Here is a 26,827-nt window from a genome sequence, read left to right as displayed (position 1 = left end):
TGGCTAACAGGTGTCAATTTGAACACAATAGTGGATAAATAATTCCTGTTCAGATGGTGCATCTGCCTGGGCCAATTCATCTTTAATAGTATCAGACAGTCCTTTATAATAAACAGACAGTTATTCTTCAGCATTTCATGTGGTTACAAGAATCCATCTCTGAAAATCTGCAAATGCGCATCTCTCCTGAAGAAGTTTTAGTAATGCCTTTTAGCCATCTCCTTCCAGTATGGGGCATCAAATGTAAAGCTCACTGCTTTGAGAAATTCTTTAAGACTCTAATATGGGGCTCTTGGTCTCAATGTAGGATGGGGCTCATGCCAGTGCCGCATCTTTAAGTAGCAAAATAATACACTGTACCTTAGCTTTTCAGTTTTGAAGTGGGAATTATATAGGGGTAATTCAGACCTGATCGCTCGGTAGCTGTTTTTTGCAATCCTGCGTTCACATAGCCGCCGCCCACCGGGGAGTGTATTTTAGCTGTGCAAGTGTGCGATCGCATGTGCAGCTGAGTGGTACAAAAAGATTTTGTGCAGTTTCTGAGTAACCCAGGACTTACTCAGCCGCTGTGATCACTTCAGCCTGTCTGGGACCGGAATTGACGTAAGACACCCGCCCTGCAAACGCTTGGGAATGTCTGTGTTTTTCAAACCACTCCCAGAAAACAGTCAGTTGACACCTACAAACGCCTTCTACCTGTCAATCATCTTGCGATCGCCCATGCGAAAGGATTTCTTGCACAAACCCATCGCAGAGCAACGAACCGTTTTGTACCTGTGCGACGCACCTGCGCATTGCGGTGTATATGCATGCGCAGTTCTGACCTGATCGTATCGCTGCAAAAAACACTGGCAAGCGATCAGGTCTGAATTACCCCCATAAATCAAAGTGCATCTGCACTGATTAATAAATCCACAAAATGTTTGAGGGTCTCCCCAAAACCTGGCTGATGGGAGAAGAATTATAGCAAAAGAGAGCGATACTACAGTTGGTCGATTCTCCAGTTCTAAAACACGATTTTCATGTTGATAGCCAAATGAAAAAAAAATTGAAAACCATTATGTGTATCCCAGGCTTATTGTGAAATGGTTTGTGTTTCAAATCTCACGAAACATTCAGAAATGTTAATTCTGCATGGCATACACTATGGTCTAAACGTGAAATGGGCTGTTTAATTAGCATATCTTTAGCGGACTCCATTTTGAGCTTGAGTATCCTGTCATGTCCCTAGTGACATACCTGAAGTACAAAAGGTTAACAGTCGGGTATTCAGGAGCTGAACAAGCAGATGTATGCCCAGGTCAGTATCCAAGCGGGTGGTTAGATGTATGCCAAGGTTGGTACACCAGCAGGTAACCACAGGTAAGCAAAGTATGCAGGAAAAAGTAACAGGAGCTGAGCAAGCAAAATATTCAATCATGGTTTAACTCAGGAAGTGCCTATTTATAGGCCCAAACAAGAAACAGGATCCAAAATGGATTCATTCAAGATAACATTGGCCATTCTGGATAAGAGCTAAACAAAGGGCAATTCAGGAACATGTAGTGACATCTTGTGGTCAGAGGTGTGATAATAAGATACAATTCCCAACAAGGGATCCAGATATGTAGAAAGGCTGTAGCTACACTATTCTATTTTCTGTATGGCTTCCTACATACTGAAAAAAAGTATAAATACATTGTTTTCATCACTGCTACCATAATTATATTCAATATAAATCAATATGAGGAATTGAATGCTTATCATATTATTAAATATGTAATGGTGGTGTTTGGCTTGGTAATGTAATTACAGCAGTCCCACAGTACAACTGAAGTAACCCTGTATCCAATCCATCATTGTTGACTACATAATGATGTGTAAATTGACAAACAGTAAATATTTAGAAAACTAGCAAACACAATTAAAATAAAATTTCTGGTCTTACAACTTGTATTAATTGACCTAAATGTAACCCCCCCCCCCCCATACACCATTTTTCTATCTATGGGTGTTACTAAACTGGTATCCTCCTAGACACTGATGTTCCAATGAGCAATAAAGGCAATCTCATCCTCAGCAACTTAAACTCTTACCAATTCGGTACATAATGTAGCAGTTTACACAGTATGTGCATCTAATGAATCATTTGGAATTAAGAGGTGGGAACATGGAAATTTAAAAAAATGCAACAATAGATATCCACCAGACCTCCTAAGCGTGTTATTTCATTCTTACATTGTTAATATAATTTTGGTATCTGAGGAGCAGAATGCAATTTCCAGAAATGATCTCATCAGCATATCTGCTGAAGTCAATGTGGTTTTAATGAACCATAAATCTGATGCAAGATACATGCTCAATTAACTGGGTTTTTACAGCTGTGAAACATTGATAAATAACCCCAAAGTGACTCAGCGAAGGTCACCAGCAAAGCCAAATGTGAACTTCTTATTCTTTTCAATATTTAACTTTTTACAGATCTAATATTTGTGATTAGTACTGAAAAGTACTTTTAGTTAGTTTATTACTAAGAGGACAAATTGATTTAAAAGCTGCTCAAAAGAATCTACAGCTCTGTAAACAAGTCATAACAAGCACAGCAACAACAACTATTCATCCTGAGACTGGCCTTGAGACAGTGCACAAAATTTGATGCATGAAAATGGGTGTTGTTTCAGGACCATGTTCACATGATATTAAAGAAATAGTCAAAACAACCAAACAGTAGTTGATGTATCAAGCAGTGAAAATAGTGGACCAATGGAGAAGTAGCCAACAGCAGCCAATCAGCTTTGAGGTAGCATATATAAAGTACATTCTATAAAATAATAGGTGATTGACTGCTACAGGCAACTTGTACACTATTTTCACTAATTGATACATCAACCCCATACTTTCTTGCTGAAGCCATGTTATCTAAATAATGAGTTCATGATTTTGATATACCTAGGTATAGAGACTTCGCTCACTAGGTAATGCAGAGTATTATTATGGTTCTTGGATTGCATAGGCAAGAACACATGGAGATAAAAAAATATCTTTATTATAGTTTAAAGGTAAAAAAATAAATCTAACACACTAAATGGTACTTGAAGCTATCACCAGGTTAAACCCCAGTCCCCTACTTCAGTTTTTACCACACAGAGTTCATGAGAGGTACTGCATATCCCAAGTCCTGACCTATATAAGTCACATCAATCATATCCAGAATGCCTAGCAACTCTAATGCCTGGACTTCTTCCCACTGTAGAATTCTGTAACACTATGCAACTGGCAGGAGATAAAACTCCACTCTCAAGAAACTCCTGGTAGGAGTCTACACTCTACATGTCAGAAAATGTTACACAGTACTAAGTTCTCAAAGTACTGCAGTTCTGTAATTCTAAAACATCTCAGTTCTGATTTGCCTTGAACCCACTCTCTGGCACTATATTAGGCACAACACTATGTGAGTTACATGATAAGAGCTCTTTCTGCAGAAGATTTGTTCAATTCCTTTTATTCATTATTGGCTAGCTCTATGAGGGGTGGGGGGGGGGGGGGGGGGATTTTCCATTCACTATAAAATACTCCAAGCCCCTTTGGACCAAACCAAAATTTCAATGGGGTTATCTTCATGGTGTACAATATTCCCCCATGTTACCATGAAAAAACTTTTGCGATCATTTATTTACTACCAGTCTGTGCTTTCATCTAGCATGTATAGAGAAATGTTCTATAACATATATCACAATGGGTACCTCTCCCCACCCCCAACAGCAGGTCCTTGATGGAGTCTTTAGATATTAGTGTTTGCACTAAATGTTGGGCCTCCGATGCAATCTTTATCCAGTACATTGTATATGGGACTGCCCACTTATAAGAAGGTTTTGGTCTTTGGTAAATATATTTGCTTTTACGTACCTTAAAAGTTATCTCCGGCTATCAGTGGAATGGGGGATTTTGGGTAGGGTGGATAACAAATAATCATTACTATCTCAGCAGTGGCCTGCAATTCCATATTACATATCTCCCATCGATTTCTTTATTCCGTGCTAAACTATTTTTTTCTTCCTTTCTGCATGTTTTGTATTTTATTTTTTATTTTTATTAGGGGGAGGGGGTCATTTTACGGTACTTTGATTGAGGGGATGTGTGTCATGGCCATGGTTTTTGTGAACCAGGTGATAGTGAAGTATTTGCGGGCGACTGGAGTACTATGTGTATATTAGGCTGGTATGTAGGAATCAGTGAGAAGAAGGAGCAATCACTGACAGGGGATCGAACCCGGGCCTCGGCAGAGGAAGCCGTATCTTGACCACTGGATATCCAGGAACTTGGTGTTAATAGCAGGATGGTGAATGTATTGGTGAGATTGAACTGGATATACTGTCACAGGAGTGGGTGCTTGTTTACTCAAGGTTACTATGAAATAGGTTCTCTGGAGTTGTGCAGAACCGGACTGGTTACTAGTGAGACTGAGAATCGGGCTAAGATGAGACTGTAGAATACTGCAGCTGTGGCTTTAAGATGAGACTGTAGAATACTGCATCTGTGGCTTTAAGATGAGACTAGAATACTGCAGCTGTGTCTTTAAGACGAGACTGTGGAATACTGCAGCTGTGGCTTTAAGATGAGACTGTAGAAATACTGGCTATCAATGGTAACACATCTGTAATCCAGACTGGGTAGCAAAAGAGCAGAGTTTTACAGGAACCAAAGTACAAGTGTTACCTTTAGGGAGCTCAACTTCTAAGCTCACACAGAGCTGTGTGTGACACAAGGAACTGGCAGAGTCTGCAACTCAAGTCTCCTGACTTATACTTCCTGGTCCTTGGTGATTGATGAGCAGTCCGGTGATTCAGAGAGTCTCAGGCTGGCACAGGATTGGACAGCTCTGGGTCAGGTGATCAGACACTGTCACATGAGTACTACAGATTAGGCTCTGATGTGGAGTGAGGCCTAGCAGGCCGAAAGAACACTGAAGCCTGAACTTCTGCAAACAAACAGAGGATGCTGGCTTTTAGACCTAAACTTCAGATTGCTGAATTCAGATTCACACAGATTAATCCCCACAGGTGGAGCTCGTTAACTCTGCACTCAGGAAACTCATGGTACTGACAAGATGTTTATCCCAGTGAGCAAAATGACACAGGATCCAGGGCAGATGGCAGGGGTAAGTCACCAAACATGAGAACTACAGTCAGGATCGTGACAGTACCCCCCTCTTCAAGGGTGGACTCCAAACACCCATCTTGACAATTAGAGGAACAGAAGTATTTAGGACCTTCGTTGATGCCTCTTCTTCTTATGGGAACATCTGGATTTAACCAGGGAGAGTGGAATTTCCTGTAAAGAAAAAACTTAAAAAAAAAAAACACAGTACCTCCCAGGGAAGGAGTAGCATGAAGAACTGGATCAAATTCAGAATCTGAGTCCAAGTCTAATGGAAAATACAAATCTTTCTTAGATACACAATTTGAAGATGACAAAGAAGTGCACTGGAGTTTTAAATTCTTTGGCGGAGAACTTAGTATTGGTCTAAGAGAGATTCCTACATGACCAATTTAATGCTCGGATTCTTACAGAAGGAGATACTTAAATTATCCTTGGAAGGACAGGACAAACTTCCTTTTGCATCAGACTGTTACAGGTCGAATGAAGAAGAACCTGAATTCCCTTTTGAGCATGATTTTTTAACCGAGTCAGATTCCAAAGACTAAATTATTTAACCACAGCTTTACTAAAAGTCTGTAAATCATGAAACACAGGATCATTACTATCAAAAAGCATGTTAGCCCACTCCAAAGCTCTTCCTCTGAATGCCAGAAACAGATGTCGAGTAATGTTGGAAGGATCCGACTCCATCAGAGAGAGAAATCAATGAACTAGAGTGGCATATGTAATAAATCTCCATCAAAGAAAATAGGTCCTAAAGCAGTGGATAAAAGCTTAGAGTCTGAAACTGATGACGCACCCTCAGAAGCTGGATTGGAGATAGTTTGAGGGACATCAGACTGATGAAGAAATATCCTTTCTGAAGTTGTCTGGCTGAAATCCTCAACTGAGAAATCACTTGAAATGTCCTCCTGGATGGAGACGCTCGTAATTCTCACTGATGCTGCGACACTTGGGTCTGAGACTGAGGTAAATGACTCTGGGGACTGGACAGAGGAAGCAACATCAGTAACCTTCTCAGCAATATTAGCCTGAAGTCCTTTATCCAAATCAGCAGATGGCACAATAGATAGCTCAGAAATGCTTAGGGACAAAGCTGAGAAAACTGTACTCAGATCGGTATCCAGCTCTGTAGCACGTTCTGACTTTAAGTGAACAGCCTTGGGATTTTTCTTGACTTTAGCGGCTACAGCAGAATTATTCTGACATTGATGAGAAGAGGTATTAGAGTTCCCCGCAGAAGCTGTGGACTCAATGCTGGAAGACGAGGAAACAGAATCAGAAACAGACTGAAGTCTAATTTTAGAACTAGATGGTGGAAGTCCTTTACTGGGACTAACTGACAAAAGTTCTTTACTCGGACCAATGCTTGGAATCGGTTTGAGTCCAGATGAGCTTTACTGACTGAAACTGGAGAAATCTTTGACTGGATGAGTAGGACTGAATTGGATCCGAGGATACTTGAATTTGCTGGAACCAAAGGAGACTGACCAGGCTGATCCTGGAGTATTGCTGCACCGTCTGGAACCGGGACGGGCTAACCAGGCAGAGCCAGGAGTATTGCTGGACCGTCTGGAACCGGGACGGACTGACCAGGCTGGGCCTGGAATATTGCTGGACCAGCTGGAACCGGAGGAGACAGATTCTGTCTGGAACCGGAGTGAGTAGAATCCAAGTGTTCAGGTGGCCCATCCTGGACCTGAACCAAGCTGGATGCCAACATGGTGGCACTCTCAGGAGACAGCAAACAGGAGTTCATAACTGCATCTGTAGCACAAAGATTCCCATCTGGAAACTTGACTCTGGATACTTCCCTTGGGGCTGAAACTCTGGTGACCCCTCCTGGGGTTGACGAATCAGACACCTCTCTCAGGGTTGTTATTTCCAGCACCCCTCCTGGGGTTGACAGATCAGATACTCATTTTTTTTAGTAGAAGACTCATATGCCCCTACTAGAACTTGAACATTGGATAACCCTCTTTGGGGATGTAAACTTGGACGCCCCTCCTGGGGCTGGACACTTGGAATCCCATCCTGGGGATGGACACCCAGAACCCCCTCATTTGGCTGGACACCCAGAACCCCCTCCTGAGGCTGGACGCTCTGAGCCCCCTCCTGGGGCTGGATGCTCTGAGCCCCCTCCTGGGGCTGGATGCTCTGAGCCCCCTCCTGGGGCTGGATGCTCTAAACCCCCTCCTGGGGATGGATGCACTGAACCCCCTCCTGGGGCTGGATGCTCTGAACCCCCCTCCTGGGGCTGAAGACACGGACACCCCTCCTTCGGCTGAAGACACGGACACCCCTCCTTGGGCTGAAGGCATGGACGTCCCTCCATGGGCTGAAGGCACAGATGCCCCTCCTTGGGCTTAAGGCACAGACTCCTCTGTGGCTTTAAATGGCTTGAACATTCTATTCTGGACACCCAACTTGGGATAGGGTCTTTTAATCACAGGACCCCTGTCATAACTTTGAGTCTCTTTTAGAGTAGCCTTTGTGACACCCCCGTCAGCAGAAGCAGGATCGGCTACTGTGGATGACTTGTAGACATAAGCGCTATGATACTGAGATTTGTCGCCATTTCCTGGCTTGCAAAGAATGCAATCCTTAACAAAATGACCGGAATTTCCACAGTAAAGACATAGGTGTAGCTCCCTACACCGCTGACATTCAGCTTCAGAGAGCTTAGGCCGTGGGTAGCTCTGATGAACAACTTTTCCTTGCACATGGGAAGAGACTTTAGAAACTGGATGGAACAAAACAGGATTAACAACGTTGGTGGTATTCCTGAGGAGTTCAGGCATCACAGAAAGAATACTGGTCAAAAGTTCTTGTAACTGTATTAACATCAGGTAGAGAATCCGCAGTTGGTCAGGAGACTGAGTACAGAGAGTCCAAGAATCTCTGGAGAATTAGTTCTGCTGTAAAGACTCTGCCAATTGATGCTGAGTCGACTCCAAACCCTCCAAGCGTCCTGCAATATTGCTTAGGAGGTCTCGCGTCAGACAAACACCTTCGGCCGGGTCCATGGGGCCAGTTCCTACTGTCATGGCCATATTTTTGTGAACCCGGTGTTAGTGAAGTCTGTGCGGGCGACTGGAGTACTATGTGTATATTAGGCTGGTCTGTAGGAATCAGTGAGAAGAAGGAGCAATCCCTAACAGGGATCGAACCCGGGCCTCGGCAGAGGAAGCCGTATCCTGACCACTGGATATCCAGGGACTTGGTGTTAATAGCAGGATGGTGAATGTATTGGTGAGATTGAACTGGATATACTGTCACAGGAGTGGGTGCTTGTGTACTCAAGGTTACTATGAAATAGGTTCTCTGGAGTTGCGCAGAACTGGGCTGGTTACTGGCGAGATTGAGAACCGGACTGGTTACTAGTGAGACTGAGAACCGGGCTGGTTACCAGTGAGACTGGGAACCGCACTGTGAACCGGGCTGTTGTACCGGTATACTGGATTGCAACTGTAATCCGGTCTTGTACCAGATATAACTGGAAACGCAACTGAAAGTAGAATGATGACTGTGGCTGTGACTTTAAGACAAAGCTGAAGAACACTGCAGCTGTAGCTTTAAGACGAGACTGAAGAATACTGCGGCTGTGGCTTTAAGACGAGACTGAAGAATACTGCGGCTGTGGCTTTAAGACGAGACCGAAGAATACTGCGGCTGTGGCTTTAAGACGAGACTGGATAATACTGCAGCTGTGACTTTAAGATGAGACTGTAGAATACTGCAGCTGTGGCTTTAAGATGAGACTGAAGAATACTGCATCTGTGTCTTTAAGAAGAGACTAGAATACTGCAGCTGTGTCTTTAAGACGAGACTGTGGAATACTGCAGCTGTGGCTTTAAGATGAGACTGTAGAAATACTGGATATCAATGGTAACACAACTGTAATCCAGATTGGGTAGCAAAAGAGCAGAGTTTTACAGGAACCAAAGTACAAGTGTTACCTTTAGGGAGTTCAGCTTCTAAGCTCACATAGAGCTGTGTGTGACACAAGGAACTGGCAGAGTCTGCAACTCAAGTCTCCTGACTTATACTTCCTGGCCCTTGGTGATTGGTGAGCAGAGTCAGGTGATTCAGACAGTCTCAGGCTGGCACAGGATTGGAAAGCTCCGGGTCAGGTGATCAGACACTGTCACATGAGTACTCCAGATTAGGCACTGATGTGGAGTGAGGCCAAGCAGGCCGAAAGAACACTGAAGCCTGAACTTCTAAAAACAAACAGAGGATGCTGGCTTTTAGGCCTAAACTTCAGATTGCTAAATTCAGATTCACACAGAATATTAATCACCACAGGTGGAGCTTGTTAACTCTACACTCAGGAAACTCATGGTTCTGACAAGCTGTTTATCCCAGTAAGCAAAAAGACACATAATTCAGGGCAGATGGCAGGGGTAAGTCACCAAATATGAGAACTACAGTCAGGATCATGACAATGTGCCTACCATGCTCAGGTTAAAATATGTGGGTTTTGTCATTAACTTTCAATGCAAATCCAAGGATACTGTAAAAAAAATCTCAGTTCCCACAAGACAATGTTAGTATATACTCCTGTGCAGCTAACTCATTAATTTGTCCCCTTTTATTAGGTATCACTGCAGAGGGCCTGAATGTGATGCATAAGTAAACTTCCATCTACATACTAGCTATGCCCTGTGGTGTGAATGCCATAGTGCCTGAGGGGTACCTGGATAGAAAAATTAAATGCGGGGATTATTAATGAAGAGGGGATCCATAATAATGAAGGGTCCCTCCTCTAGTTAAAGCCTCATATTAATGTGTGACACCACATTTCCTCCAGCTGTTCAGAGGTTCCTGCCTCAGAAGAAATGGCCATATATAGGAGTGTATTCAATAAGATTCGGATCCATTCCGACATGCATTTGTTGGAATGGATCTGACAACCCCTATTCATTGGATGCCCAAATCCGACTGTCGGATTTGGCCATACCAAGGGTCCTGTCCTGCTGTCAGCAGCTGCCGGGTGCACTGACAGCGGTGGAGGGGGGTGCAGATGGCGGCGGGAGGAGTAACGGAGGCGGGCAGTGGACGGTGGGGGTGAGCTGGATGGTGGCGGGGGTAAACTGGACGTCTCCTCACCTCAATCCGACTTGTTTTCAAGTCGGATTTAGTTTGTTGGAAAGGGGGCCAAAACCTGACGGACATGGCCCCATTTCCGACAGATGCACTCGGATCGGTGGCTCTTCTGGTGGCTTGTCGGGAAAAAAACTGGCTCTAATGAATAGGTCGGAATCCCTTGCAAACTATTTCTGTCAGAAGCTGCCGTATTTCCGACAAGACGGCAGCTTCCGACAGTTATTGAATACACCCCGTATACTTCATGTAAAATGTTTGACATTTCACATGACAACATTTCAGGAACATAGCAAAGACAACCCAACTTATGGGCCCTACAAACTGGGCGGCCCACCGCTGAGCTGCCTGACCACCGATACGGCAGATGGGCGACCCGGCGGCGGGGGGGAGGTGACGGGGGAGTGAAGTTTCTTCACTCCCCCGTCACCCGGCTTCATAGCAGTGCATGCAAATATGGACGAGATTGTCCATATTGACCTGCATGCATAAGCGACGGGGCACCAACGATGAACGAGCGCGGGGCCGCGCATCATTCATCGTTGGTGCCTCCACACTAAAAGATATGAACAGTATCTCGTTCATTAATGAACAAGATCGTTCACATCTTTCACTGGTATCGACCAGTGTGTAGGGCCCTTTACACACAGCAAAATTCTCTTACAACAATAAATAATAATAATAATAATAATGATAATTTTATTTATATAGCGCTCTTTTTCCAACAGGACTCAAGGCGCTTACACATTACTTAGAGGCTGTCTACATCCCCTCACCCACAATATATGCTGTAAAACATACACTGCCAATTGAGGAGGGTTGTCACATTGGCATTAACAAGCCATCCAATGGGTCTGGATTTCTCAGCAATAACTAGCCTAAGGGTGTATGGTGATATGTGAAACTGAATTCATATTATTCACATTTATTTTGCTGCTAGGTCAATTTATTGTCCATGAAACACTATAGAGGACATTATTAAAAACTGGTGAACAGAAATGACAGTACGGTTTTGGAAATTAAATTAAACATCTGATTGGTAGCTATGGGTCACAGAAGCGTTTCTATGTAGATGTTTTCATAAATGTCTTTGTCTCTCTAACTTGTCATCGTACCTTTTATTAAGCAATCACATTATTATGGTGTAATCTAGGGCCACATACGAACATGTTAGCTGTTGCAGCAATCCGATATTCCTTGAGGATTAATTGCATTTTAACACTGATTCAGCATCGCATGCAATGTGGAAAAGATTATGTAAATTTTGAGGATATGGTATAGTATTTTTAAGAATCATGAAAGCATTCGGAAGCAGAGGCGGAACTCTGCCTCCAGGCACCTGGGATGAACTTACGCCACTGTTCGGAAGATAACAACTCAGGCAACAAACAACCTAACAAACAATACAGGTTGAGTATCCGATATCCAAATATTCCGAAATACGGAATTATTGGAGTAAGACTGAGATAGTGAAATCATTGTTTTCTGATGGCACAATGTACGCAAACTTTGTTTAGAACACAAATTTATTAAAAATATTGTATTAAATTACCTTCAGGCTGTGTGTATAAGGTGTATATGAAACATAAATGAATTGTGTAAATGTACACACACTTTGTTTAATGCACAAAGTTATTAAAAATATTGGCTAAAATGACCTTCAGGCTGTGTGTATAAGGTGTATATGAAACATAAATGCATTCTGTGCTTAGACTTGGGTCCCATTGCCATCATATGTCATTATGGTATGCAATTATTCCAAAATACGGAAAAATCCGATATCCAAAATACTTCTGGTCCCAAGCATTTTGGATAAGGGATACTCAATCTGTATATACTGATCTGTCTAAAGCTATTAATGACTACAAAATCATAGTCTCACTATGCCAGATTATTGCACAAAAGGCCTAATTCAACTTGGACTGTTATTGAGACTAAAATTGCGACTTTCTCAATCCTGCTTCTGCTAAAAATTGCATGTGAAGAGCCGCCCAGAAAGTTAAAAGACGCCCACCAATGCAATTGCAAAATTGCGATTCATACGCAGAAATCAAGTGCCATCAACAATTACGGTTGACCCAAAGCTACTCAGAATAATGAGAATGCAGTTGCACCGGCGCCATGTTTTTAGTCACAATCCATTGCAATTGACTTCAGATACACGACCCGAAAATGGCCATAATCCAACCACTCCACAAAAAACGCCATGTTAACAGCAACAAACGGTCACTTCCTGTCAATCAAATTGCGATTACATTTCACTAAATTGCAATCACAATTTAGTCTTTGCACATGCGCAATGCGGTCTGCTGATAATCGCCTGATTTGCGATTTTGCAATTTTACAACTGAAGCTGAACAAGGACCAAAGTCACAACATTAAATCAGTCATCCAAATCGTAATGCTGGCTACACTTTGGGGGTCATTCCGAGTTGTTCGCTCGCAAGCTGCTTTTAGCAGATTTACTCACGCTAAGCCGCCGCCTACTGGGAGTGAATCTTAGCATCTCAAAATTGCGAACAACGTATTCGCAATATTGCGATTACACCTCTCTTAGCAGTTTCTGAGTAGCTCCAGACTTACTCGGCATCTGCGATCAGTTCAGTGCTTGTCGTTCCTGGTTTGACGTCATAAACACACCCAGCGTTCGCCCAGACACTCCTCCGTTTCTACAGCCACTCCCGCGTTTTTCCCAGAAACGGTAGCGTTTTTTCACACACACACCCATAAAACGGCCAGTTTCCGCCCAGAAACACCCACTTCCTGTCAATCACATTACGATCGCCTGAACGATGAAAAAGCCATGAGTAAAATTCCTAACTTCATAGTAAATTTACTTGGCACAGTCGCAGTGCGAACATTGCGCATGCGCACTAAGCGGAAAATCGCTGCGATGCAAAGAAATTTACCGAGCGAACAACTCGGAATGACCACCTTTGTTAAAATAAAACAATTTGCTACCCCTGTACACCAGCATTGTAATGTTGATTTTTCTATTGTTAAAAATGTTCATGTTTTCTGATATTTAGAATAATGATTGCAAATATAAAATACAATTGAAGAAAATATATATTGCATTTTATATAAATGTTTGAATTTTTTAGTTAGGAGGACATGATTTCATTGTTACCAAAGTATGTAAGATTTCTTTTCAGATCATAAATTGAAAGTACATAACTTTAATAAAAAAAATCCTATTTTTTAAATGATTACCTACCTCTGCTCCTATAACCATTTGATCCCTTGGCACAGTGAAGAGGCATTCATAGAGCTTATAGTGCTGAAATAAACTGAAAGGAGAAATAATTCACCATACAGCATATAAACCAAAACATTTCATGCCAAACTTTTACAAACAAATTGAAAATTATTTTATTTGAATAAACAAAAAGATACAGTATAGAGCCTGATTCTGGGGGTATTTGGTTGTTAGGTTGACCACACTTAGGGCGACAAGTTAGGGCATTAGTGTGACATGGTTCAAAGATCAACATTGACAATAGGTCAACACAGGAATAGGTCGACATGAGTTTTTCAAAATGTTTTCATTTGTTGAACTTTTTCATACTTTATGATCCATGTGATAAGATTGGGAATAGTAACCTTGCTCTAAGCATGGTGAGTGAAGTGAGGTATGCCAAGGGACGTGGTGCACTAATTGGGGTTCCCGCTGATTTTATGGTGTAAACAACACCAAAAAAAGTAAAAAGCCCCATGTCGACTTTTAGTCCATGTTGACTTTTTCCTGTCTAGGCCTAGTGCATGTCAACCAATAGTGGTTGACCTAGTGACTGTCGACCTAGTTAGAGTCGACCCAATAATCCACACTCGAATCTGAGTAGCACATGAAGGTAGCAGCATCTATTGTCAGTTGCCCAACTGTGAGTTTATGCAAATGTTGCTACAAAATACTTCCCTTGTTTACATACGTTCAGCTGAATGTGCAAGGACTCAGACACCCAGGGCCATCTTAACATATAGGCACACTGGGCAAAGGCCCATGCCCCACAATTGTAGGGGTCTTCCAGCAGGGATGGGCTGGTGCTCCAAGAGATTCTTGAGAGCCAGTTAGATAGTGCTGTCTGGCATAGCACCTCCTTCCTGCATTTGCGATAGCAAGACTGCGATCGATGCGATTGCTGTCCGGAATAAAAATCACGATCGTCGGTCATGATGTTCATCTGCGATGGCAGGCTGAGTAAAGGTGCATACACACTGGGCATTTATGCCCAGCGTGTATGCACAGCGATGATCGCTGACATCGCTGGGCTGAAAAGCGCTCAGTGCATACACACTGAGCACTTTTCCCCCCTGCCCACCGATGTCAACGGGGGTGAGCGGCTTTCCATAGCAGGACGCTATGGAAAGCCACTCACCCCGCCGTTCATCTACTGGTAATACCAGTAGATGAACGGCGCCCGCTGGCGATGAAGCGGGAGCACGCATGAGCACTCACCGCTCATGGGGAGTCATTCCGAGTTGTTCGCTTGTTGCCGATTTTCGCAACGGAGCGATTAAGGCGAAAATGCGCATGCGCATGGTACGCAGTGCGCATGCCCTTAGTATTTTGGCACAGAACTTAGTAGATTTACTCACGTCCGAACTAAGAATTTCCATCGTTGAAGCGATCGGAGTGTGATTGACAGGATTGACCGTTTTCTGGGAGTGTGCGGAAAAACGCAGACGTGCCAGGATAAAACGCGGGAGTGTCTGGAGAAACGGGGGAGTGGCTGGCCGAACGCAGGGCGAGTTTGTGACATCAAACCAGGAATGAAATGGGCTGAGCTGATCGCAGTGTAGGAGTAAGTCTCGACCTACTCAGAAACTGCTACGAAATTTCTATTCGCAATTCTACTAATCTTTCGTTCGCAATTCTGCTATGCTAAGATACACTCCCAGAGGGTGGCGGCCTAGCGTGTGCAATGCTGCTAAAATCTGCTAGCGAGCGAACAACTCGGAATGAGGCACATCGTTTCGGCATGCACACTGGGCGATTACAAACATATAGGATATCACTGAGTCAGCGCTATATGGAGGTCAATAATAGTCGTATTCTTGTAGTCTCTTTCTCTTAGCCCAACAGACCGAAAAAGGAAAGAGAAATGTAGGACATAGTGCAGTACCCTTAGGTTAAAAGGTTTTTAATCACACATGATCACAACACATAAAACAATGAATCTAAAAGACATCCTGGAATACACCACTTTCTGTCGATTAAATTATACAGCACATGCTGTTTGGCATTCTTTAGTGGACTCAATCCTGCACAGATAAAGGCATTGGGTAATTACCAGAAAAAGGTAGAAACTGGCAAAATACAGTTCTACAAGCGTGCAGACATCAGGCCTTTACGGCTGCAGCGGGAGAGTTCTCTGGTGTCAATCCGCCTTCCTGGTCTGGCATAGATCGTACCACATCCTCCTCTGATCAGGTAAGTCCACTGGGGCACCCACGTGTTCCGAGCCTGCCTGGGTCTTTCTCAAGGTCAGCTCCTTCTGTGAATGCCTTATCTGTCTCCCAATCCGGTTTAAAAATCCCTCTCTCTCCTGTGATTAGTCCCGGCACAGCTGGTCACTATACATAGTTAATCCTATTAGTCTCTGACACTCGTGCGCCGGGAACACCTCCCTATAACACCCTCTCTGAGTGTTTCCAATCAGAATACCGCAACAATCTGTCAGTCCGGTCACGTGATCTCTAGATGAAACGTCATCTTCTCCTCCAGTCATATCTCCACCTCCCTCGTGTGAACGCACCAAGCATCTCCTCCTCCGGTCACATGAGGAGGCGTGCGTCATCGCGTCATCGGTCATGTGCTCATTATTTTGTATATTCTCGTTGTCGCGGTAGCCATTCTATTCCGTGATCACTACAGCGTCAAGAACATTAGTATCAGTGGTTGTTATGGTGACAACATTCCAAATCAAGTCCCAGACTGCTTAGATCTCTTTCAAGTCCTTGGGGGCCAATGGTATATATGATATTCAACACTCTTATGAACAAATAAGGATCGAATTCTCTATGAATAAAAAAACACATTAAAATATTCTAATAAAAAAATGCAGTTTCTAAGCTCAAATACAGATACATATGAGATAAAATCCAGGTACTAATCGTGTAATAGCTGATATTGAACACCCATGCACCCTCTTAAAATGATTAGAGTGTGCATGGGTTTCCAAACCCCTCTTAATATTCCTGATGTGCTCCCCTAATCTAACTTTCAGTGGTCTGGAGGTCCCCATGGGTGTTCAATATCAGCTATTACACGATTTGTGGGCCTACAGTGGGTACAGGGACACTGGAGAAGGCGAGATATTTCCACCCAATTGGCTAAGGCTGAAATGCGTTTAATCTATGAAATGGGTACCCTCCAACCGGGAGGGTTAAACATAGATTTTGAAGTAAAATGGTTCTTGTAGTGTTCAGTGTTTAGTGCCTGGATTTTATCTCATATGTATCTGTAATTGAGCTTAGAAACTGCATTTTTTAATTAGAATGATATTTTAATATGTGTTTTTTTATTCAAAGAGAATTTGATCCTTATTTGTTCATAAGAGTGTTGAATATCATATATACCATTATATACCATATATACCAAGGGTCATCTTATGTATAGCTCCCCATCGCCCTTAAAACAAGAAACAATATAGATTTTTTGGATGCATTACATTTTTATGTGTTTGTGGGAAGGTCATTGTATATTTAAGAATCCTTGAGAAAATGTCAGCGAAGCATGCACTGGTGTCACGCTGTGCAGACATTAACTTGTATAATGGGCCTGATTCATGTTTGTGAGTACAGCAAAAAAGCAAGCAACTGGGCTAAACCCATGTTGCACTGCAGGTGGGCCAGATGTAACATTTGCAGAGAGATTAGATTTGGGTGGGTTCAAACTAAAATCTAACACCCCTTTTACACCAAAATCCCAGGATTTGGAACACGGTTCCAAGCCAGGTCAGACCCGGGATTCCCCCCATTTACACTGCAGTGCCGATCCGGGATATTCCCGGATCTGCACCATTTACACTGTACCCGGGTGCAGTGTCTTGTGGGCCGGCGCTTAGAGATGATGTCATCTCCAAGTACCGGGAAACACTGGAGAACGGGACTCCGGAGCATCTCACCAGGGGCAAGCACAGCAATCTGGAAGCTGCTGTGCTGCCCCCAGCCTCCAGCGCTTCCAGGCACCAGACATGGTGCTGCTGTCTGCATAGACAGCATGTGCCATGTCCCCAGCCGCTGCATGGCAACCAGCATGGCGCCGCTGTCTGCATATACAGCTTGCGCCGCAAGCCCCAGCCTCCCGACTGTCCGTCGGACACTGCAGTATAAGAGGTTTGCCGGCTGACCCGGCTTACCCATTTACACCGCCTCCTACCCGGGTCTTACCCAGGTCCAACCCTGTGAATGTGCCGTGTTGGATCCCGGGAAAGTGGACCCGGGGTTTAGAAGAAGGACCCTTTTACACCGCCTGCAGTCCTGGGATTTTGCGCGCTCCCATGCAAAATCCCGGGATATTTCTGATGTGTAAAAGAGGTATAAATTGCAGTGTAAAAATAAAGATACTTGTAAGCTACTGTACAAGCAAAAGCAGCCAGTATTTATCCTACACAGAAAAAAATTCAATGTATTTGCTTCCCTTGCATGGCAACATGGCTTGCTCCAGACACAAAGTTACTTGCTTTTTTTGCTTCCCTTACAAACATGAATCAGGTCCAATGTGCAATTAGCAACTCAGAAAGACGGCTTAGCCTTAACTGTGGATGAGGGATGCACATTTCCTCCGTACTGTACTACACTTGCTCAGGGGCCACCAGCTGTGCCAGGCCCAGGGAGGAGTGGCCAGCCCCCCTCTTTTAGAGATATTTTTTTTAAAAGGTGACTGTACAGAGGGTGGGGGGGGGTTGAGCAGCAAAGGGTGGCGGGGGGGGGGATCGCCCACCCCTGGCGGGGGGGGGATCACCCACCCCCACCGCATGTCACGCAGTGAGATAGGACACTGCTCAACTGCCTCTCCTTCACAGCACACAGCAGCAGGTCCTCTCTCTCCTGGCTGACTACATAAGGGAAGGGGGGCAGCCTGACCCGCCCCTGGGCGCCTCCAACAGACCCGGGACCAGGTAAAGAGTACCTGCTCCCTCCCTGCCTCGGCGTCACTGCACTTGACAGGAAGCACCTGGCAATCTTTGTTCTTTCACAGACACTACAGACACTTATAAGCATAGCTTGCATATTATGAAACTTAACAAGGCAGATAAAGTATATTATTAAAGTAATTTACATGTTTATTATATATAGAACATTAGAGACCTTTACTAATAGATTTTTTTAGGTTGTAATTCTGTATTTCAGTTTAATTTAATATATATAGGGGCCAATTTAACAACGAGTGATCTTCTTGTTATAATTCATTATGAATGATAAATGGTGCTCCAGCCAATCAGCTCCTAAGTATCATTTTTCAAATACATGACAGGAGCTGATTGGCTATAGCACCATTTATCACTCAGAACAAGAATATAACTGATTGTTAAATCTGCCCCATAATTATGTTTCCTACTAATTTCTACTGATCTTGGCATGAAGTATATATGAATCAAACAGTGATGGACCATAAAAGGTTAATAGGAACTCTAAACCCATAACTAAAAGTATCCTCAGATATAAGCTAAATAATGGAGCCTCCAACTGTTTAACACACATTTTGCAGTATGCAGAGAAACGAGTTAAGGGTACTGCACTTCTCACGTCTCGCTGTGTTGTGTTGCACCCATCAAATAAATACAGGCATTGGACAAGTCCTGTGTTCTATATTGCTGTTTTGAAGAAGGCATATATGCACAGCTAGCCAATGAGACAACAGTACACTCAGATGTGTTGACTCCTGAGACAGATTGCAAACTGCAGCCCTCTCAAGAGAGATGAGGTGAGGGCCGCACATGAGGCTTATAGACATTGGTATCCTGGCTGCTTATTGATATTGACAAACAGCGGCAGTTGCTCGATCATTCCTGGAGATAATTATATATCAGTTGCTAGAAAGGGGGAAGGGTCACAGACAGACAGCACACAGAGGGGGGGGGGGGTGCTTACCCCCCCCCTGGTATCCCCCCAGCACACTAAAAATCACCTGTAACCATTCCTGAACCTATCTGGTAATAGAAATTCAGAGAACTGGTCACACATGTTTGCAAACACATGTTTAGCTGCTGAACCACTTCACGGCTTCTCTGATATCAGCAGTCCTAACACTACATAATAGCAGTGCCCACATAGGGCCATGTGATTTGTCTACAGTAGGGCCTCATTATAAAGGCTATTGCTAAAACACATCCAGACAGAGAGCTAACTTACCCGGGAGCCACCCCCAGGATCTCCATTAGCAATACAAGGAATACTGCTCCCATTCAATGCCTTTCTCACACAAGCAGACAAACAGTGGCAGTTGCTCAATCATTCCTGGAGACTCTTACATATCAGGTGCTAGAAAGGGGGAGAGGTCACAGACAAATGGCAGGCAGAGAGGGGAGGTGCCCCCCCCCCCCTGGTATCCCCTCAGCACACTAAAAATCATCCTGGGGATGGATCCCAGGTAAGTTATCTCTCTGTCTGGATGTGTTTTAGTAATAGCCTTTATCATGAGGCCCTACTGTAGACAAATCACATATGCTGATATCAGAGAAGCCGTGAAGTGGCTCAGCAGCTACACATGCGTTTGCAAACATGTGTGACCAATTCTCTGAATTTCTATTACCAGATAGGTTCATGTATGGTTACATGTAATTTTTAGTGTGCTGGGGGGATACCAGGGGAGGGAAAAGCACCCCCCCCCCCTCTGTCTGCTGCTTATTGATGTTACCATCCTTCTTCATGTGCAAGTGGAGCAGTTGGAACGGTGATCATTTATTCTTCTCTACTACAGTGAGAGCGCAGTATTTAAAGCTTGTAGACTTAGCCAGATTAAAGCTGGTGGAGGCCCAGGGGCAAAGATGTTGTGGGGGCCCCATTAGTACAAGTGATAACAAACCCTGAGCACCCTACTCCCATTAACACACACACACTACCTGACAGCTTGACACAGAGCAGTACACCCGGTGGGCTCAAACACACATTACTTGACTCAGTGCGTCGCAATAGCAGCAGCACACCCAGCCAGGTCACACACACACACCACACTACCTGACACAGCGCGCCACAGCAGCAGCACACCCAGCTAGCTCCATGCCAGTGTCTCGCAGGATTGCACTGTACGATCCCGCAAGACTGACTGCTGTACACTGGGGAGCTCCTTGGTGGCTGCCTTTGGAGGTGGACTATTCTGCTCTGCTTCAGAGTGGAGTTTGGGGGACCCATAATGTGTGGCAGGACCCTGGGAAGACCACCCCTGTTGCCCCTCCCTTATTCAAGCCCTGCTTGTAGATATTTGCTCCATGCTCAAGAGTTGTAACAAACTTTATAACTGATAAATATCTGCTTGGAGCACACTACTTATATAGAACGAATTTAGTAATTAATATCAGGTCAAAGAAATCTGCTGATAAAGCTAAATATTTATCGTATATAATACCCTTTATGAGGCCTAAGAACACTGTACGCTATTTATGTATGAAGTACCGTAAGGGTACGCTAGTTGCGTAACAATTGCTTTGCCGTGATCGAGACGCTCAAGCGTCACGTTCACTCACGGCCAAGAGATCACAGGCAGGCACGTTATTGGCTGTTAACTAAAGTAATGATTCGCTATAGCGTAGCGAACGCTCGGGACCACGAGGAGATCACCAGCGGAGCTGACGCTCACTATATTAAACCTTTGTATTAAAACCATAAACAGTGTATTGTGCAGTAAAACCTTAGTGTAATGTTAGAGAGTAAATGCAACACAGTATAACCTTATTACCTTAAAAGCTGTTTGAGCGTCACCGACGCTCTGAGAATACTTAATACTATAAGAAACACACAGATACCGTGCTCAGGGTCCAACGCCTAAAATATATATTATGAATGCTATACTTGCAAAAGAGTTAAACACAATACAAGTCATACACTACAATATAACATAGACTAACTAACCAGGTAACTACACAGTAAATACAATACTATTAAGTTTTTAAGAGAAAAATGAGAGAAAGAGAAGAGAGAGAGAGAGAGATATGGCCCATAATAACAAGAGAGAAACAGTATGATTACGGAGAAAAACTTACGCACAAAGGAAACGATCGCATGCGCCTCTGGACATCCAGCTCCCGATTTTCAGCAATGATAACTGTTGAAGAGTAAGAGCTGGATGTGATCGGCCTGTCTATTTATGCCCCACACACAATGCAATTCAATGGTCCCTACAATCTCATTGTTCATTGGACACAGGAATTCGGCTTCGCATTATAACAAAAGGTCATAGGTTGATTCATACAGGTGGGCTGTGACTATTTCCAACAGCTCAGGTGGGAGGGAAACTGGGTTTCCCGCCGCATGGGTAATAAAGTGCAAATAAAGTAAATGTTCATAAACTTCTTATGTCCATAACTATTCGCACGAGCGATTGATCTGCTTCAAACCAACACCGGAATATTTCTAATTAAATATTCTTCCGATGGATACTAAACACCACTGTATTACTCCTGTCTGACCCTTTGTATCAAACAAAGAGGGATTTCTCTGTTCATGAACATTCTGTATTAACCAAACTTGCAGAATCTATCAAAGGGACCATGATCTACAAAATACATTATATAGTGAAAATATGTAATGATTGAGTCGCACGCTACGATCGCATAAACTCTACCGTAAATACGCATACCATGCGCCTGCGGGTGCCCGCGACTGTGAGTATGCGCACGTACGGGAGAGCGTACGCATGCGCAGCACGGACCTGTGTGAGGTGCAAATATGGTAGTGTGCATAGAGATATTTTTCTGACTTTGACAGTCCACCCTCTGGCAGTCAACAATAACTGCCACTTCCTGAAAACATTTCAAAAGGAGAAAAAATATATGTTAGGGGTTAATACATTTACATGGTTGGGTAAGGGAGGAGAGGAGATGGTAGGAAAAGGGTATGACCTAGTGAGATAGCAGAAGCATGTGTGTATGAATCCGTGCTTGGGGGTCATGTATCATCGTGCCGTACGTGTTTTAAATCAAGCTTCGAGGTATTGCGAAGTATACATGTGAATTCCTTCTTATCCCGTGGTACGGGTCTGTGGATGGGCTGTCAAACTTTACCGAGCTCTTTTCGGCTTTGGTTGTAACAAAATGGGGGAGCACATTTTAGTTGATGATACATGAATGGGGGAGATATGTGATTGCTGATATCTGTGCCTGTATTCCCTATCGACTATGTGTGTCATTACCTGAGGGTTGTAGAAATGAAGAAAAGACATAATTACGGTAAATGCGGTGGTATTCTATGTCAGGTAAATATACAGTCGTCGATTGAGGTCTTGTTTGGTGTCTGTTGAATGCAGTCTTCTTTGTGCTTTTGCCCATAAGGTGCGAGCAAAAGCTGTCAATGTCCATAGATTTACAAAAGTGTTGGGCTAGCGTAATTTTAAAATTTCTAGGGAAACTGGGGATCCATGGCATAGTTCATCAAAAATCTGTGTATCAGGTTGTCAAACTTCTTCTTTAATCCCTCTGTTGTCTGTATATCGGCTCATCAAATTCCTCGTCCAAGTGGGTCTTGTTACCTTGGAGAAAACGGAAAAACAGGTGAAAGAAACGGACCGTAGAAATCGCATTTTCATCACATCATTGTTTCTACATTTGGGTCATAAATCATGTCCAGGTTAATTACAGTTTCCTCACTCCTTAAACTCATTACCCTAGTACGATGATTGCACTTCATTAAAGCCTGACCGCATCTAAATATCAATCCAATCGATATGACAACACCTAAGATACATAGGAGAAACTTCCCAACATCCATTATGACTCCTTGAGCCCAATCTCCTAAACCAGAAAACCAATTTCGCGGGTTCAACCATGACACCCAACCAGTCAGCTCATTACCTACAGCAGCAAGAGTGAGATTGTGTCTCCTGCGAAATTCCCACTTCAATTGGAGAATATCGTCCATCTTTTGGTCTATGACCTCGACCGGATCCTCGGTGCTATTCGTAATATATGTGCAACATTTCACGCCGTATTGTGTTGCCAGTGTGACACAATATCCGCCTGTCACTGCTGTGAGGTAATTGAGAACCATTCTATGCTGTACCAGTTCTGTTTTGTAAGCCTGAAGTTCTCTTCCAGTATACCTAAACGTGTCATCATACATTTCAGTGATATTATCTAACAAATTGGCGAGCGCAGAAATGTATTTATAATTCAGCACTCCTCTAGCGGTGCGGGTGAAATCTAACGCGATTAAGAATTGAATCCCGGTGGATTCACTTATCAGATCAGAGGCCGGATGCTCTGTCTTCTCTATCAGGTGCCTTTTAACAACGTGCTCGTAATGGGTGTGAGTATAAGGAGCTTGGGCACCACGGTGTATGTCTTTCATTTTGTCATGTGATACAGTCATTACTTCAGGCAGTACTTTTCCAATATAACACAATCCTTCAGAGTTTGGGGCAAGCCACTTGTACGCCTTTCTCCCGCATATGAAATATGCATCATCGGGGAGAACATATGGGACGGAGTAGGACATAACCATATTACACACCTTCCATGTGAAATCTCCTAACCCTAATTCTTCCATCTGCTTAGTACACGTATCAGGTTGTACGATATGTGCACAGTATCCTGGTGATACCTCTCCAACTCTAGTAATCTTATTTCCTAAGGTATACCTATACCGGAAAGATTTTCCTCTACTGGCTATGTGGTGTACAAGCTCTGTATCTGTAGGCATTCTATCTGCTCTATGCGAAAAGGTCATGGTGTGGTTACTCCATGACACTTCCCAATTTCCCGGTTTTCGGGGATTGGAGATGTTGAAACATAATAGGGACCTATCCACATGGTATTGGTGGAGCTTCAAACTAGGAGGGCTGGAGATATTAAACCTCCGGTCCACCGGTCTCCCACCATTTAACTCAAGTACCTCCTCTATCGTTAAAGGAAATGGTACTAGCCCTGATTTGCTATGACCCTGAGGTACTTGAGAGCATACCCAACAATCTGTTTTGTTTAACACATTACCCACTAAGGAGTGATAGTCACTCAATGGATGCCGGTCCATATGGATATTAAAACTGGATTGGCATTTCTTAATGCACCCATCCTCAATGACATTGTTACAGAGCCTACAGATACAGTTTTCTTCAGCTAACAATCCTTCACAATTCCTTCTATGGTCAATGCTGTCGGATCGTTTTCTGATACTCGCCTTTGCTTGTTGATTATGTTGTTCTCGGAAAACTACGCCTCCATCTTTATCATCAGAACCCATTCCAGAACCTCTCTCGACCTCCATGGTACTCTCGCCGGAACAGACTGCTCTGGTCAACATCATGGTCAACAGGAAAATCCGGATCACAGTCTCTTGGGGCAAGTCCATCTTATAGGAGGAGACGAAGAAAAATGAGAGGGGGAAAAAAATTATTGAGGGAGATGGGATGGGAAATTGGAGAAAAACAATAAAAGGGAACAGGGGATCGACAACTGCTTTTGGTCTTGTGATTTTCAATGCTCAGGTGCCGCCTCAGTCCTCCTGGAACAGACACTCTAGTGATACAACCTCTACCGTCTGTTCCTTATCACAGGACTTCTCTGGATCAACGACCTTTTTACAGTGGGACGAATGAACCCAAGTCTCTCTCTCAGCAACCTTCAATGCTGTAGTGCTAGTCAATAAGACCTGGTATGGTCCTTCCCATCTGCCAATAAGGCAACCTGAGCGTAGAAAATTCCGTATCATTACATAATCCCCAGGTTCAATGTCATGACAATTACTATCTGGTAAATCAGGAATCACTAACTTCAGATTATCATTTTGATTCCTCAACTGTTTACTCATGTTAATCAAGTATTTTACAGTTACTTCATTGTTACACTTCAAATCATCCTGAGGGTTAATCATAACATGCGGTTGTCGACCAAACAAGATTTCAAAGGGAGACAGATTAAGAGGGGACCTGGGAGTGGTTCTGATGCTGTACAGTACAATGGGTAAAGCTTCTGGCCATGTCAATCCTGTCTCTGCCATCACTTTACTCAGTTTATTTTTAATAGTGCTGTTCACTCTTTCCACTTTCGCACTCGCCTGTGGACGGTATGGAGTATGCAGCTTGCTATCAATTCCCATCAATTTACACATTCCTTGAAAGACATCACCTGTAAAATGGGTACCCCTATCACTTTCGATAATTCTAGGGATACCATATCTACATACAAATTCCTGCACAATTTTCTTAGCAGTAAACATAGCGGTATTTGTGGCCGCCGGAAATGCTTCGACCCAATTTGAGAAAACATCTATACAAACAAGTACATATTTCAAATTTCGACAAGGGGGTAATTGAATGAAGTCAATCTGTATTACCTGGAAAGGGCCGCCGGCAGGTGGGATATGGGATGGTTCTGTAGGTATTGCCTTTCCAATATTCTTTCTCAAACAGGTAAGGCACGACATGGCTCTTTTACTCGCATGAGAGGAGAATCCTGGGGCGCACCAATATGCTCTTACCAACTTGCACATCCCTTCCTTGCCTAGATGAGTCAGCCCGTGAGCTGCTTCAGCCAAACATGGAAGATATGCTCTGGGGGCCACTGGTTTACCATGTCCATCCGTCCAGAGTCCTGAGGACTCCTGGCCATATCCCTTTGCCTTCCAGACTGCCTTTTCCTGTGTGGAACACAAATTTTGCATCTCACACAACTTCTGTGTGTTGATGGTATTAAATACCATCAGTTGTGTGGTGTCTGTCTGTCTGGGGGTAGCAGCTGCTAACTTAGCTGCTTTGTCTGCTCGGCTGTTACCAAGCGATACTGGGTCTTGGCTATATGTATGTGCTTTACATTTGATAACAGCCACTCTGTCGGGTTCCTGTATCGCTGTTAGAAGCCTTTTTATGTGAGCTGCATGCGCTACCGGTGTACCAGCTGCCGTCATGAAATTTCTGAGGCGCCATAGGGCTCCGAAATCATGGACTACCCCGAATGCGTATCTAGAATCGGTGTAGATATTGGCTGATTTGCCCTTAGCCAATTCACATGCTCTGGTTAGGGCGACCAGTTCAGCAACCTGGGCTGAGTGAGGTGGGCCTAGCGGTTCCGCTTCTATGGTGCCTTGGTCATCTACGACTGCGTATCCAGTACACAAGTCTCCCGAGTCTGACTGTCTATGACAACTACCGTCCGTGTAGAACGTAAGTTCTGCATCTTCCAGTGGGTTGTCACTGATGTCAGGCCTTGCGGTAAAATTTTGGGTCAAATATTCTATACAATCATGAGTGTCTTCCTTTGTATTAAATCCTCCTTCCCCAGTACTCTCATCCTCCACCCTTTGGGTCTGTCCAGACACACTTGGGAGATATGTTGCAGGATTTAATGCACTGCATCTCCTTATGGTGATGTTTACGGGGGCCATTAGTGCCAATTCCCATCTTGTAAACCGCGCCGATGAGACGTGCCTG

The 26,827-nt window shown here is 43.8% G+C and overlaps 1 protein-coding gene across 5 annotated transcripts in view; it reads right to left on the bottom strand.

The window, feature by feature from the left end:
• CABCOCO1 (ciliary associated calcium binding coiled-coil 1) overlaps positions 1 to 26,827 on the bottom strand; it is a 453,528-nt gene that overhangs the window by 237,538 nt on the left and 189,163 nt on the right. For all 5 annotated transcript variants that reach the window (XM_063961812.1, XM_063961811.1, XM_063961808.1 and 2 more), the window contains exon 5: positions 13,463 to 13,535. In XM_063961812.1, the coding sequence (XP_063817882.1) occupies positions 13,463 to 13,535 (73 nt within the window). The remainder of the gene's footprint in view (positions 1 to 13,462; positions 13,536 to 26,827) is intronic.

Source organism: Pseudophryne corroboree, chromosome 3 (assembly GCF_028390025.1).
Source record: "Pseudophryne corroboree isolate aPseCor3 chromosome 3, aPseCor3.hap2, whole genome shotgun sequence".
NCBI classification, from domain to species: domain Eukaryota; kingdom Metazoa; phylum Chordata; class Amphibia; order Anura; family Myobatrachidae; genus Pseudophryne; species Pseudophryne corroboree.
The sequence above is the reverse complement of the archived record's forward strand: the minus strand, read 5'-3'. Positions and strand labels throughout refer to the sequence as shown.